General features: G+C 43.2%; 1 protein-coding gene across 1 annotated transcript in view; it reads right to left on the bottom strand.

Annotated features, from left to right (window-relative positions):
• DGKQ (diacylglycerol kinase theta) overlaps positions 1–14160 on the bottom strand; it is a 213681-nt gene that overhangs the window by 22600 nt on the left and 176921 nt on the right. The window contains exons 15-16 of the mRNA XM_088478399.1: positions 13934–14049; positions 9234–9385 (exon numbers count right to left, since the gene is read on the bottom strand). Of these exons, the coding sequence (XP_088334525.1) occupies positions 9234–9385; positions 13934–14049 (268 nt within the window). The remainder of the gene's footprint in view (positions 1–9233; positions 9386–13933; positions 14050–14160) is intronic.

The following is a 14160-nucleotide window of genomic DNA, read 5'->3' on the forward strand; positions in this document are numbered from 1 at the left end:
GCAAGAAGAAAAACCATTTTCGCTGTCACCCACTTAAGGTCTACTGATTTCAGGGGTTCAAATGGGGGAGCCTGTAGAGCCCTGAGAACCAAAGACAAATCCCACTGAGCTACTGGATGGACAAAGAGAGGCTGAACCCTCAGAACACCCTGAAAAAATGTACTAACATCAGGCAGCGGAGCGATCCTCCGCTGAAACCAAACTGAGAATGCAGATACCTGAACTCTCAGGGTGGCCAGGCAGAGACCCAGGTCAAACCTAGCGTGGAGAAAAGCAAGCACTCGTGAGACCCTAAAATGTCAGGATCATAATTTCTTACACCATTGAAAATATGAGTGCCAAACCCTGTAATAGATGCGGGCAGAGGAGAGCTTCCGTGCCCTAAGCACCGTCTGAATTACAGAAGTCGTAAAACCCTTGGCTCTTAAAATGGAAGATTCAAGAGCCACGCTGTCAAAGACAGACTGGGAAGGTCCGGATGCAGACAGGGACCCTGTGTTAACAGGTATGGCCTTAGAGGAAGAGGCCATGGAGTGTCTATGGAGTGACTCTGAATGTCGGTGAACCAATGGCATCTGGGCCAAGCAGGGGCTACCAGTATTACTGTTCCGCCCTCCTACTTGAATTTTTTGATGACCCTTGGGAGGAGGGAGATCGGAGGAAAAATATACGCTAGCTTGAAGTCCCACTTCACTGCTAGAGCGTACACAAAATCGGCTGCGGGGTCCCTGGTGCTGGACCCATACCTGGGGACCTTGTGGTTGTGGCCTGAGGCCATGAGGTCTACCTCTGGTAGTCCCCATTTCTCCACTAAGATCTGAAAGACATCTGGATGAAGAGCCCATTCCCTGGTGTGTATATCCTGCCGACCTAGGAAATCCGCTTCCCAGTTGAGGACTCCTGGTAGGAATACTGTTGAGACTGCTGGAAGATGACATTCTGCCCAGACCAGAATGTTTGTCACTTCTGCCATGGCTGCCAGACTTCGTGTGCCTCCCTGATGGTTGAGGTAGGCTACTGCGGTTGCGTTGTTGGACTGTATCTGGACAGGCCTGCCCTTCAGTATATCCTGTGCCTGCAAGAGTGCTCTGAATACCGCACAAAGTTCCAGGATGTTTATGGATAGGTGACCCTCCTTGATCATCCATCTTCCTTGAAAAGTGCGATGACCCGTCACTGTGCCCCATCCACGGAGGCTGGCATCGGTAGTGAGGAGCACCCAATCTGGAATCCAGAAGGGGTGGCCCCTGTTCAGATGAAACGTCTGCAACCACCATGAGAGGAAAAGCCGAACCTCTGGGGAAAGACGGATCGTCTGTGATTTTATTAACTGGTAGTCCCTGTTCTACTGGGAGAGGATCAGCTGTTGCAGTGGTCTGGAGTGGAACTGAGCATATTCCACCATGTCGAAGATGGACCCCATGGACCCAGAACCTGCATCGCTGAGTGGATAGACACCATCTGATTGCAGAGAAATCTGCGAACATGCAATTGAAGAGACACAATCTTGTCTCCTGGCAGAAATATCCTTTGTGCCAGAGAATCCAGGAGTGCACCTAAATGCACCATCTGCTGTACTGAAGAAAGCGATGACTTTTTCCAATTTATGATCCAGCTGTGTCTGTGTAGGCAGGCAATCATCAGTCTGCGATGATGCTGCAATACCTCTGGAGACTGTGCCAATATCAGGAGGTCGTCCAAGAATGGCAGTATTCTGACTCCTTGATGCCTGAAGTAGGCCGTCATTGCTGCCATTATCTTGGTAAAGACCCATGGGGCTGTTGACAAAGCAAAAGGCAGCGCCTGAAATTGGAAATGTTGCTGCAGAACCGCAAACCGCACAAACCTTTAGTGGGAAGGTGTCATGGGCACATTAAGATATGCATCCTGAATGTCCAAGGACACCATAAAATCCCCGGATCATTTGCCAGAACAATTAACCGAAGAGTTTCCATAAGGAACTTGGGCAGCCGGATAAATCTGTTGAGACCTTTCAAATTCAGAATAGGCTGGTGGGACCCATTGGACTTCTGGATGAAAAATAGATTGGAATAATAACCCTTTCTTTGTTGATCCAATGGGACCAGGATTATTACCCCTGAATCCAGCAGGGAATGAATGGTCTGCTGGAGGGCTAAGGCCTTTGCAAGCTCCGAGGGAGGAGTTGTGCAAAAAAACCTTTGTGGGGGACTTTTCCAGAAACTAAGGGCATATCCTCGAGAGACTTCTTCCAGGACCCAGGAGTCTGTTCTTGTGTGATGCCAGGTATCTGAAAACTGAAGTCATCGGTCTCCCACCCTGGGGTTCCCCAGGGGGAGGCCCACCCCATCAGGCCGAGGGTTTATAGTTTGACTTGGAAGCCGGATGTCTGATTGCCCAAGATCTCTTAGTTTGCACTCTCTTACGAGAACTGGGTTGTCTAAAAAGAAGACTGACCTTTCGATTTTCCTTGTGGGCGAAAGGCCCGAAATGACAACTACCTAGGTCTAGGGGTAGTCGTTGAAGGCAGACCAGCCACCTTGGAAGCCTCCAAAGTAGCTACAATATTATCCAATTCTGTGCCAAATAGAAGGCCTCCCGTAAACGGCAGGGATTCCAAAGCCTTTTTGGACCCTGTATGTGCTTTCCAGCCCCTTAACCATAGGGCTCTGCGAGCAACAACTGAGGCAGCTGATGCCTAAGAAGCCAGAACACCAGCGTCTAATGTCACCTCTCCCAGATACGAGGCTGCCTCCATGATATAGGAGATGACCGTCAGCTGCTCTCTGGAAGCCTCTGGTAGAGTATTTTCCAGTGCCCCTGTCCATTCTTCAATGGCCTTAAGATACCCAGGCCATGGCCGGGCGGGCAACTGCTCCTGACAGAGAAAAAAAACACCTTGAGACAAGCTTCAAGTCTTCTATCTGTGGAATTCTTAAGGGAGGATGCAGATGGTATGGGAAATGTGGCACTCTTAACCAGATGTGCCACATGAGCATCCACAGTCAGCGGAACTTCCCACCTAGCGCATTCGTCAGGTGGGAGGGGGTATAAAGGCGTAACCTTCTTTGTAACATGGAATTGTCTATCCGGAGAACTCCACACTTCCCCCATAAGTTCAGAGAGTTGCTCAGATTTAGGAAACTCAGCCTTTACGACCCTCTGGCGCTTGAACACCGGAGCCTTCCTAGGTTCTGGCTCTTCACTATCTATGTTTAAAATAGTTTTGGCCACCCTAATTAAAGAGGGAACATCCACTGTTGCCAGGTGGTCCTCTTCTCCTGAGAGAGACTCCCGAGAGGAGACCTGTATCTCTTCAAATTCATCTAAAGATGCATCAGAATCTGCAGGTTGGACGGACTGAAAGGAAGAAGCCGACTGCGTTCTGGTTTTAGGCACTACCAGCCTGCCTGCTTGCAGCATTTGCTGAAATGCAGCAGGGGACGGAGTCATGGCTTGAGTGGGCATAAACATCCATCCATGACGGATGTATAGGAGGGATAAACATAGTAGGTTGTAGCTGATGAGGGTACCCCATTGTAGGGGTCGGCATGGGTGTAGATAAACCTGTGCCATAATCTGAGAAAAAGAAGCCCAAGGGGGTTCCTGCCCAGGAGCTGGTAGGCTGGACTGATGTGGTGACTTCTTATAAAAGCGACCACATAATCCATCCTGTATGAAATCCTGAGGGGACAAGCCCGCTTGACAGGCCATACACGAAACCAGCACAGGGGTTTCAACCTCCCATTTCTCTTTATCTTTAGATATAACAAAACAATACAATGTTATGTATATACAATATAACGTGACAGTGTTACCCCCAAAATAACCCACACACCTGTAGCAAAGGGTTATGAGGAGAAATAGCAGTGATCGTTATAACTGACAGTTATTCAGGAAAAAAGGCAGTATAACACACAGCAGAACTACACAAGTCACATACAATGCAAAGATATATATATATATATATATATATATATATATATATATTATATATGCATGGAATAGGCTCTTGTCAACTACGAACAGCACAAAAGCTTAGTAGGATATTGAGCTCTGTATAACCTGGCCACCTAAGGAGAAGTAAACAGGGAGACTGACCAAACCTTTTACTGTCCCTGGCGCCAGAATTATATGCCCTGGTGGTCTAGTGGGGAAGCAGTCGCCCCTGGTTCCTCACAACAGCGGCCTCCGGCACGTCTCCACTACCAGAGGTACGGACTGCAACGGGATTCTCCACCAGCGGGGAAGCACCTTACCTGCATCCCCAATGTCTCCGGCTGCAGTCCCGAGCCCAGCGTCTATCAACTCCGCTGCCGCCCGCCGAAATCACCAGTTCCCTCACTGGTGTTGCGGCGCCGGCAGGGGTAGATGGAGCAACAGCACGGGCATACATCCGGACGCCTAGTGCTGCTTACTCATAAATAAAGCTTGGGAGTGCCTAAGCAGTCCCCTGTTACAAGGTGCACTGATCCTGCACACCAAACAAAACTAAGTGCCTGTAGCCAGAGGTGGGGTATATATGGAGGAGGACCCAGTGCATCCTGGGAGCTAAAGCTTTTAACTGTTTGGTGCCTGGATCACTCCAACCACATACCCTAAGGTAATTCCTGTGGACCCTATGGAACCCGAAGAAGAAAATCTGAGTTTCCGAAACCGGTTTCTCCCTGTCAGACAACATCTCTTCTGCTGCTCTCTTTCAGTGGTCTTTCCTTCTAACTCCTGGACTTGAGGTGCATCTTAAATATTCTGAGTGACAATACAGCTTATGCTGCTGCCTCCAATCTTCTCACTTTCTTCCTTATTTGATCTCTAAAAATGAACTCGTACAATAGCGGTCACTTTCTTGAACAGTCTCCCATTTCATGCTCTGTAACAAACATCTCCTTTAGCCTGCCCTCTTTACTAAGGCCATCTCACCAAGCAAAACATTGACACCCTTCCTGTGTTATCTTCACTCTCTTAGTGGACTCGTTCTTTCCACTATCACTACACTTTCCTGCCCTTACCAGACTCTCTCCCTCTAATCACACCCTTACCCCCCCCCCAGCATTCACTCTTTGCCTTCTGTGGTTCACACTACAAAGGGAGCTTTCCAAGCTGACTCATTATAATGGCCGGCCTGACCTATACGCCGGGTATGCGGCCGCGTAGAACGCCAGACTGAGGAGGACGCGCCAAGGCAGTCACGGACAGCGAGTTATTCAATGGTCCTAATGGGCACCCTGAGGGTAAGTATGCGCCGCATCGAGCTGCGCTGTCTAGCAAGTCAAAGCACTAGGTGGCGGGCCATGGCTGGACGGATACATCTTGTATGAGAGGGAGCCCACCGGTTGCCTGTCATAGCAGGCAGAGTGGCCACTGACAGAGGAGTCACTGATATCGCGAGAAGAGGCTGTCAGTCTGGTACTGCAATCCTCTCACACGGCAGCCCCCGCTTATTCCTCACCCACCTGATGTAGGGGCTGCTGCTGGCAGATAAAATGGAGGAGGACAGAATCCTAGGAACAGTGCCGGGATTTTTACAAGGTGAGGGTCGGGAGCTCAGGGGGGCATTCTGGAAAGAAACTTTGTAGCTGATACGGCCGGGTAGATGTAGGCCACAGGTGCTCAACATTAGTCATCGCTGCTCCGGCTTCCCACATTTTCCCCATTCAGCTTAGTTGGTTTGCAAATGAAAATTACCTTTTATTTACATTTTTATTAAAATTTATAAAGCACTACCTATACTGGGGCACAGTAATAAAATGAGAATGGGTGATAACCTACAGAAAGTGCTTAAATATTACGTAGTGCTGTACAATGTAAGGATCATGATGCAAACAAATTAGATTTAATGACATAAAACAGGATGAAAACATGGAATGGGATTGAAATAGACACCAGTTCAATTATGACTGCAGAAGCCCGACAGGAGGCGATCACGACTGGGGCTGGTAAGTATTCTAAGCCTCCCCTTTCCCTCCCCTAATCCTAACCCTCCCTTGGTGGTGCCTAACCCTAAAACTCCCGGGGTGATGCCTAACCCTAAATCCCCCCGGGGGTGGCTAAACCTAACCCACCCTCCCCGCAGCTAACAGCTAAGACGCCCCAGAATTACCTCGTTCGGGACGGCATCTTTTCTGTATTCCGGCATCTGGATTAAGATAGGTGCCGGTATTTCAATGCCTATTTTAAGTCCTGTGTTGGGCTTTAGCCGTCGGGATCCCACTGATCATGTGCATTGTTTCTAAGATGATATGCTGTTTTCCTTATCACGTTTCTCAGATTACTTGAAATTGTTTTTGCCTGTTTATAATCTGGAATTATTCTATTTGTGGGGAACTAGAGGACTTTACCAGGAGTTGTGTGAGTGGTTTCCTGGTCAAGATTTTGCAAATAGTTCATAGTAGCATGCATTTATTTCATATCTGGTCTAAAGGCCCCATATATATATATATATATTGGGGTAATTCCCCTATCCCCAGACGCCAATATGTTTAATTTACCATTCCTGACTAACATATGATCAGGATCAGAAAATGTGGGATTTTTAACAAAGAATTTCACAGATTCCCCGACTGGATCGGTGAAAATAGATGACCACCAATCTGCATTTCTGATCGACAGACTGGCGGCTCCGGCCACATTATGGAATTGATAAAATGGCAGGCAGATGTATGGGGCCCTTTAGTAAATATTTTTTAATAGCTTGATTTATTCTGAGAGGAATTTCCGTTTTTTTTTTTTTGATTAATCCAGGTATAGTGATGTAGTAATCCCGCCTAATTTGGTGTTGGTTTCGCCTATGGTTGGTTTGGTGAAGCCCACATGAGGCCACTTTTTTAGATATTTTTCCAGGGCTACTTTTAGTTCCCAAACCAACCGTGTGTGTAAATATGTAGATGCATATTTATTTACATATGTGAACATGCTTTTGGTATATGTACATTTTTTTCCAATCGACCATCGCCCCCTTATCTTTTTCAGTCACAGGCCTTCGGCGCGCACAACAGTACCACTGGGGGTGCCTAAAAAAATATTCGCTTATCTAAAAACTTGGGCTCGGGCCAGCCCTGCTCATTACGTACAAAAATGTTCTTGCGCCACTGAGCATCACTGGAGGAACACATGCTCTTTCACTGACTTAATATTCTTCAAATTCATTACCTCTTCTTACATTTCTGCCCCATCTTTCTCTAAAAGATATTTCAGAGCTCATATTTCTTCCCAGTCCTCGAACATCTCTTTGCAACCTTCAACTCAGACATTGAACACCACTCCTCCCTTGGCTTTGCCACCCACTTCACCTTCAATGGGAATGAAGTCCATGCTCTACTCTCATCATCTTCCACATCCACCAGTCGCTTCATCCATATCCCCTCTTCTTCAATTTGGCACCCTCTTCTGGAACCTTCCCCCATGCGCCTTCAAACATGCTCTTGTCTGGACCCTGCCACTCTCTCTAACTACCACCCAATCTTTATCCTCCCCTTCACCTCCAAGATTCTTAAGTAAGCTGTCTATAACCAACTTCCTGTTCTCTGTGCTCTTTCTTGATATGCTCGATTCCTCCCTCTCCTTCACTATCTACATACAGTCCCAAATTCTTCTGCTTCCATCTCTTCAATGTCTGCTTTCCTTACATTAGACACAACCAATAACTCTCTTCTGTTCTTTCTTTGGGGGAGATGTATTAAGTATTTGAGAGAGAGAAACTGGAGAGAGATGCTGGTAAAGTACCAATCAGCTCCTGTCATTTTTCAAATACAGCCTGTACCATGACAGTTAGGAGATGACTGGTTGGTATTTATCTCTCTCCACGGCTTAGTACATCTACCCCTTGACCTCTTGAATTAATGACCCCATTGTTGTGGAGCAGTAAAGCCAACAATTACACCACTGTGCGGCCAATACACAGACGCTAAGCAATATTACATTCACAGGCTGGTTTGAAGCTGTGATAACAGATTTGTTTAAAAAAAACATACCATATCTTGGAGTGCGTAAAAATGAGGTGTTCATACGATGTAAACATTCTAAGCATCATTTTTTTAAGAAATGCATTAAAATGGGCAGCGCATATAATAGTTACCTCTGAATACGATCAGAAAAATTCCCTTGCATTTAAAATACCTCTTTCTATGGTAACATATGTTACATACTACTTGAGGTGCAGAACGTACCTTGAACACACACTGTGGTGGACGGAGATACCTTCACTGCAGGTAAAATGCTGTCGTATAGGGTATAAATGCCCCTATTCTCTATAGAAACTGCACAGTATTGCATTGAGTTCTAGTATTCAAAGTATGGGGGCCCTTCCTTCCTCATTCCTGTGTACCCCATCTAGTCAAAACAATCCATGCAGCAGCCTGCTGCTATCAACATATATCTTTATGACCAATACAGTAACCAATGTAGCATTAAAAACATACATAGATTATTAGCATAAGCAACACTTGTGACTAAACCTTTCCTAATGTTTACATAAATGTTTTGCTTTGCTCTAGATCACGCCGATATGGTAGACCTGTTCTATAACTGTATGTAAGAAATTTAAGCCATTCTCTAAAATATGTGCCAATGCTTTAATATTTTAGTTTCCAGCTGCATACTTTAATTAAAACAAAACTTAGGAAAAAGATAAAAGATTGAAGGAACACAATTAATTGTACCCGACTGTTTTTACTACTATTTTATGAGGGTGAATCAGAAAGGTTCAGCGGTTACTTAAATGAAAGGAACGGAAAGTCCCATTTCTATAAAGCATAATAAAGCCCATGAAATTTTCATACACACAGTTTTCAACTCACATCAGACAAGTGGAAACATTAAGTCCTGCCCTTGACTAGCAACTTGCCTGTTCCCTTAGATACATAACACAAAACAAAAAAACACACATTCCATGCCTGTCATCTATAGTATTCTACCTGCTTTTTTTTTTTTCTTTCAAGTAGCCATTGTAAAAAAAACAAAAACAAATATTGTGGGTACATTGGATTTTTGTTTAGCACAACTCCTCAAAAAAATATTTTTTTCCAATTACTAAAAAAAGAAAAAGTTCAAGTGCAGGATTATGAAACAGAGTGGTATACTAAAATGAAATTCCTGCTGACAAGCCATTAGACAGTTTTGTTTTAGGCTAAAATGTAAAGAAATTTAATCAGCACATTTATTTTTATAATCATACATTTTATGTTTAAGTGCTAAAAATTATTAATCGCACCACGTAATAAAACAAAAAAATATGGAATAAAACAAAAAATGCATACCCAGGTAGTGGACCTCCATTTGTCAACTCAAAAACTTGATGTGGATTAAGAAGCTTGCGGAAACTGTAGAGAAGATCACGGCCCTTAAGACCTCCACTCTTAGGATTGACAAATACCAGCAGGGGGCAAGAATATTGAGGTAATTTTTCATGCTGGACAGAATAAAACCAAGCAAAACAATTAAAAACATCAAATTACTTATAAAATTATTCTTGTTAGCAAAGAAGAAAAGACCAGTTCATTGCCAGGTAAGTAGAGAGGACACAGTTGTTTTTGAATTGATGGGACCGAGAAATCCTTTTGTTTGACATTACCAGAGGACCCATAGCCATAGTAGAGCATTGTGACACTGTCTTTGTGCTAGGCCTGATTGGATGTGTTGCACCTCATAGGCCACATAGCACATTCTGTAAAATAGTGCAGGTCTACAGGTGCCAATGGTTTAGTTCTCCAAGTAGAAGAGATCCAGAAATCATACTGCTCACAGATGACTGAAACTAAGGGCTAAACTTGCAAATGTAAGAGTTGCCAATTGGCTTGTATTTCATCAGTCTGGCTAGTAAATTAGGATGAGGAGCTACTGTAGGAAAAGGGAAGCGTTCATCTATTATTATTGGTAAGAAGAACTTACCTGAAACTCAGTCCTGTTGTAAATAGCATTATACCATTAAATGTTAGAAATAGACAGACAAAGGTAAAAGGTTCACATGTGTCACATAAAAGGTTCTTAATTCACTAATTATTACTAGTATTCTAATCACAACTACAGGAGGATATTTTTTTTTTTTTTTTAACTGTATGGTCAAACCATAGACAGTTAAATCTTACCAAGAAGGCTCTGCAAGCAGACAATAAAAATAGATGTATTTATATTATTATTATTGTTTATTCATATATATAACATCATCAATTATGCAGTGTTGCACAGAGAATATTTGTCACGCACATCAGTCCCTACGCCACTGGAGCTTACAATCTAAATTCCCTAACACACAAGCACACATACACACTAGGGTACATTTTTGTTAGCTGCCATTAACCTACCAGTATGTTTATGGCATATGCAGAGAAACCAGATTACATGGCTAACACACACATAAACACTGGCTTTTAGTTCCACAGCACATGCATGAACCAGCAGCCAGGTCACTCATGTGCGTTTTCCCTTAGTCTGGCTCAGCAAAGCATACGTTAACGCTAACTGCTTTAGGTTATTAATGCTAAGGCAATGGAGTATCAGCCCGCTGCCCTTGCAAGATTAAAAAAAATACTGTACATTGCAGCAGTAATAGGTTTTCTATTGATACAATAAGTGCCAATAAAAATAAAATAAAAATACCACATGTTTTGAACTAGGCCCCTAGGTGGTCTTCATGAGGCGGTCTGTGCAGGATCTATATATATATATATATATATATATATATATATATATCCTCATACACTTAATATCACGAGGCGCAATTGAGCCTCACCGAATGGTGTATAGCCCGCAGATATACAAGTGCCGCATATCAAATTAATCAATAAGCCTTGTGAAGCAGTGTTGCCTCATCACATTGTAATTAAGACACATTTTCGGGTGAAAATTCCCAAATAACGTTTGGTGCAAGCCATTATACACAGGACCTGGTGCGCCGAGAAGAGTTGTTTGGCGCCACTACAGCAATAGTGTATGAGGACATCCGTACTCAGATTAAAACTTTAGACAACATTACTACGCGAGTTAGGTTGAAGTGAGGTCATCTATGGCAGCTCATTAATTTCTCAGGACTATGGCAGTGCATACAGAAAAAAAACAATAAATTATTTACTTGGTGGCTTAAGTGGTTGTGAAAGCAGGCGAAGATAAAACCATCTAATACAACATATTAAAAATATATAATATGGTGACGGTGGTGCTCCGTTCTGCCATTAATGCAGGAGATATCTGTGATCTCTTGAGTATTCGGCCTGATAAATAGGACTTTTACTTAATTTAGTGACAATTATGTGGAAATTGCTGTTTCCGTAAATATTAATAGAGCAACCTTGCTATAATAACACCATAAAAAGCATTTTAAATGGAGACCTTAATTGTGATCTGAACTGCTCCGAAAATGAGCTGTAGGTTTGTGAAGTGAGATTTACAATTTCTAATGCTTTCTCTATCAGTTCAAACAAATTTTACTAAAGCTGGGTACACGCTTCTTTCTCTTGAGGAACGTATGAAGGAGGTTTTGTGTTAAGAAGAAAAATTGGTCTATGGACAGATTATAGGACGTTACCAATGGACATATGTATATGAGAGATCAGAATTGACAACGGTATCCTAAAAAGAATTTGCGCTTGGTTATCTCTTTTTTGTATTACAGTCTATTTAATGTGGTGGGGATCACATTGTTTCTGAGCAGCATTTTCATCTGTTGTGTAGCGCAGAATATATATTTAGTTTTCTTTACATTTGGGTACACACTGTGCCGAAGGATCATCCGACACAGCAGCCGATCAGGTAAGCTATACAGACTTACCGATTGGCCGCACGGTGTGCGTTCCCTGACATCGCAACTGAGCGGGCATTTCAATTTGCTCACGCAGTTGAGCTGTCAGTCACCTGAGGTCCCTGCAACAAGTGTACGGGCGGTTGGCTAACCGCCCGTACACACAGCCGGATGCGCCTATAAATCTGCAGATATATCGGTCTACTGTACTGCACAACAGAAGCAATATGTCTGTGAACAATGTCGTTCACAGACATATCGGGTGTACACACCCACCGACGCGCTCCCTATATATCAGCCACTCGATTGGACGCCCAATATATCACCCAGTGTGTACCCACCTTAAGTCTGACCCTATCCATCTGTCCCACTCCCCTCCTTACATTATGAGAGTTTTGTATTGTACATACATGTTTCAAGTTAAAATAATGCCTTTGTTTTGTTTAGCTCTGGCATAATTCGGAAGTTATACTGGTATAATGCAATGTTGATGTAATATGCAGGTAGTACTGTATATGTTGTGTAATAGGCTGCAGTCTAGCTTGCATAATGAATTATCTGTCCCTACCTCCTTTACACGTATTTTAAAGAGCTTTCATGAACTTGTATAAAATATATAGGGCAAAGCTCACTTCTGTCAGTACCATAAGACTTCAGCATGTACTTTCATTTTTACGTTTATAGTCTCACTTTAAGTAGCATTGGAAGATTGTAATAACGTTCACTTCCAACACTTAGAATTATTACTATGATATAAAATATATAAGAAGGAAGGGAATTAAACAAATATACATGGAGAATAAAGAAACACACACTACAGAGCACATTTTTACATATGTACAGTAGGTTTACACTAGATGGTACTTAGTACCTTCTAAACTGAATGTTCCCAAAGACATCAAGTCATACTTGCCTACACTCCCGGAAGTCGCGGAAGGTTCGCGATTTTTCGGGTAGCTCCCCGCACCCCCGAAAGTGTAGGCAGATCTCCCGCATCCCGCCAACTTCCTAGTGAACTGGGAAGGATGAGGAGATTTTACTAGGAATTCATGGGTCCATTGGGAGGGGTTGGGGCTAAAATTACGAGAATCACATAATTTAGCCCCAGCCCCTCCTCGCGGACCATCTACAGTCCGCCCCTGCCGATGTATGCAGAGTCTCCTTTCCGAGCTGCTCCCCAGGAGGAGTTCTGTAAAATCGCAAGTATGCATCAAGTAACTGTTGGAGACAGTGTGGGGAGGTGGGAACATTCCTCCACACTTGGCGGTCTTGCCCCATTATTAGCTGGATCTGGGACCTGGTATGGGATTTGATTTCAAAGTCAACAGGTGTATCCATTCCTTGTGAAGCTGCCATAGTGCTTTTAAATGCCCCAATGACACATACTGATAAACACCTATACAGACTAGTGGTTCATATATCTAATGCTGCCAAATCTATGATAGCAAAGGCCTGGATGTCTCCTGTGGCTTGTCCGCAGCGGACCTCTGAGCACGGGTTAATTTTATGGCCTCAATGGAATACATCACAAATTAGCAAAACAACTCCATAACCACCCTTCCCCTCTTATTATTATTTTTCTTTTTCCTTAATATTGTGTATTACACACTACTTTGTTTTTTATATGTTGATACCAATTGACCAGTGGGTCCTCGATCTTTTCTGTGGACCACTGCTTATTTATATTTGCTCTATGGGTTTATTATTTTCTCTTTGTAGTTGATACTGTTGTGCAGGTAGTGTGTTTACTCATTGTATTGTTTTTCTGCTTAAGAGCAAAAAAAAAAAGAAAAAAGAAAAATGTTTTAAAAAAATGCACGTGTTGTCAAGGATGAATGAAAATAACCAGAAATACCTACTATGGAGATCATTACAAAGTGCACTGGTGTAAAACCACATTTTTGTTTTTGCTGTGCATTCGCTGTAGTTTGTAAATTACAGTATCCACTCAATGTAAGAAAAATAAAATATTCTTCTGCTATTCAGTGTTGTGCGAAGTATAAGCATCACTTCGCAAGTTTAACTACCATCAATTTAGAAGTGTGTGTGTTATAAGTTTTCTTTTTCAGCGCGCACCAGCTATAGTAACCCTTTCTCTTTCTAAAAATAGTGTTATTGGATGCGGTAGACATACACAGGTGTGTTGGCTACATTGCACACCACTTTACAAATCTTATGATGTCACAACTGTGACCACGGTTTGTAAACACGGACAGCACTTACCATAATATGGGGGATTATAACTGCTGTAATCTGCTTGGTGTTGACAGTGGTGTCTTTTACTAGCATAAATATTCGCTCAGCTTCAGAGAAACAAGAAATCTGCAACACTACAGCACCTGGAAAAGATTTATATTGTATTCGTCATTTCTGAAGTAAGATTACACAGTCCCTTTCCTTCTTGTACTTGCAGGCACTCTGTAGATGCTAGCAAAAAACTCCTTAAAGCT

This window comes from Taudactylus pleione, unplaced genomic scaffold (assembly GCF_031769625.1).
Source record: "Taudactylus pleione unplaced genomic scaffold, aTauple2 ptg000214l, whole genome shotgun sequence".
NCBI lineage: Eukaryota > Metazoa > Chordata > Amphibia > Anura > Myobatrachidae > Taudactylus > Taudactylus pleione.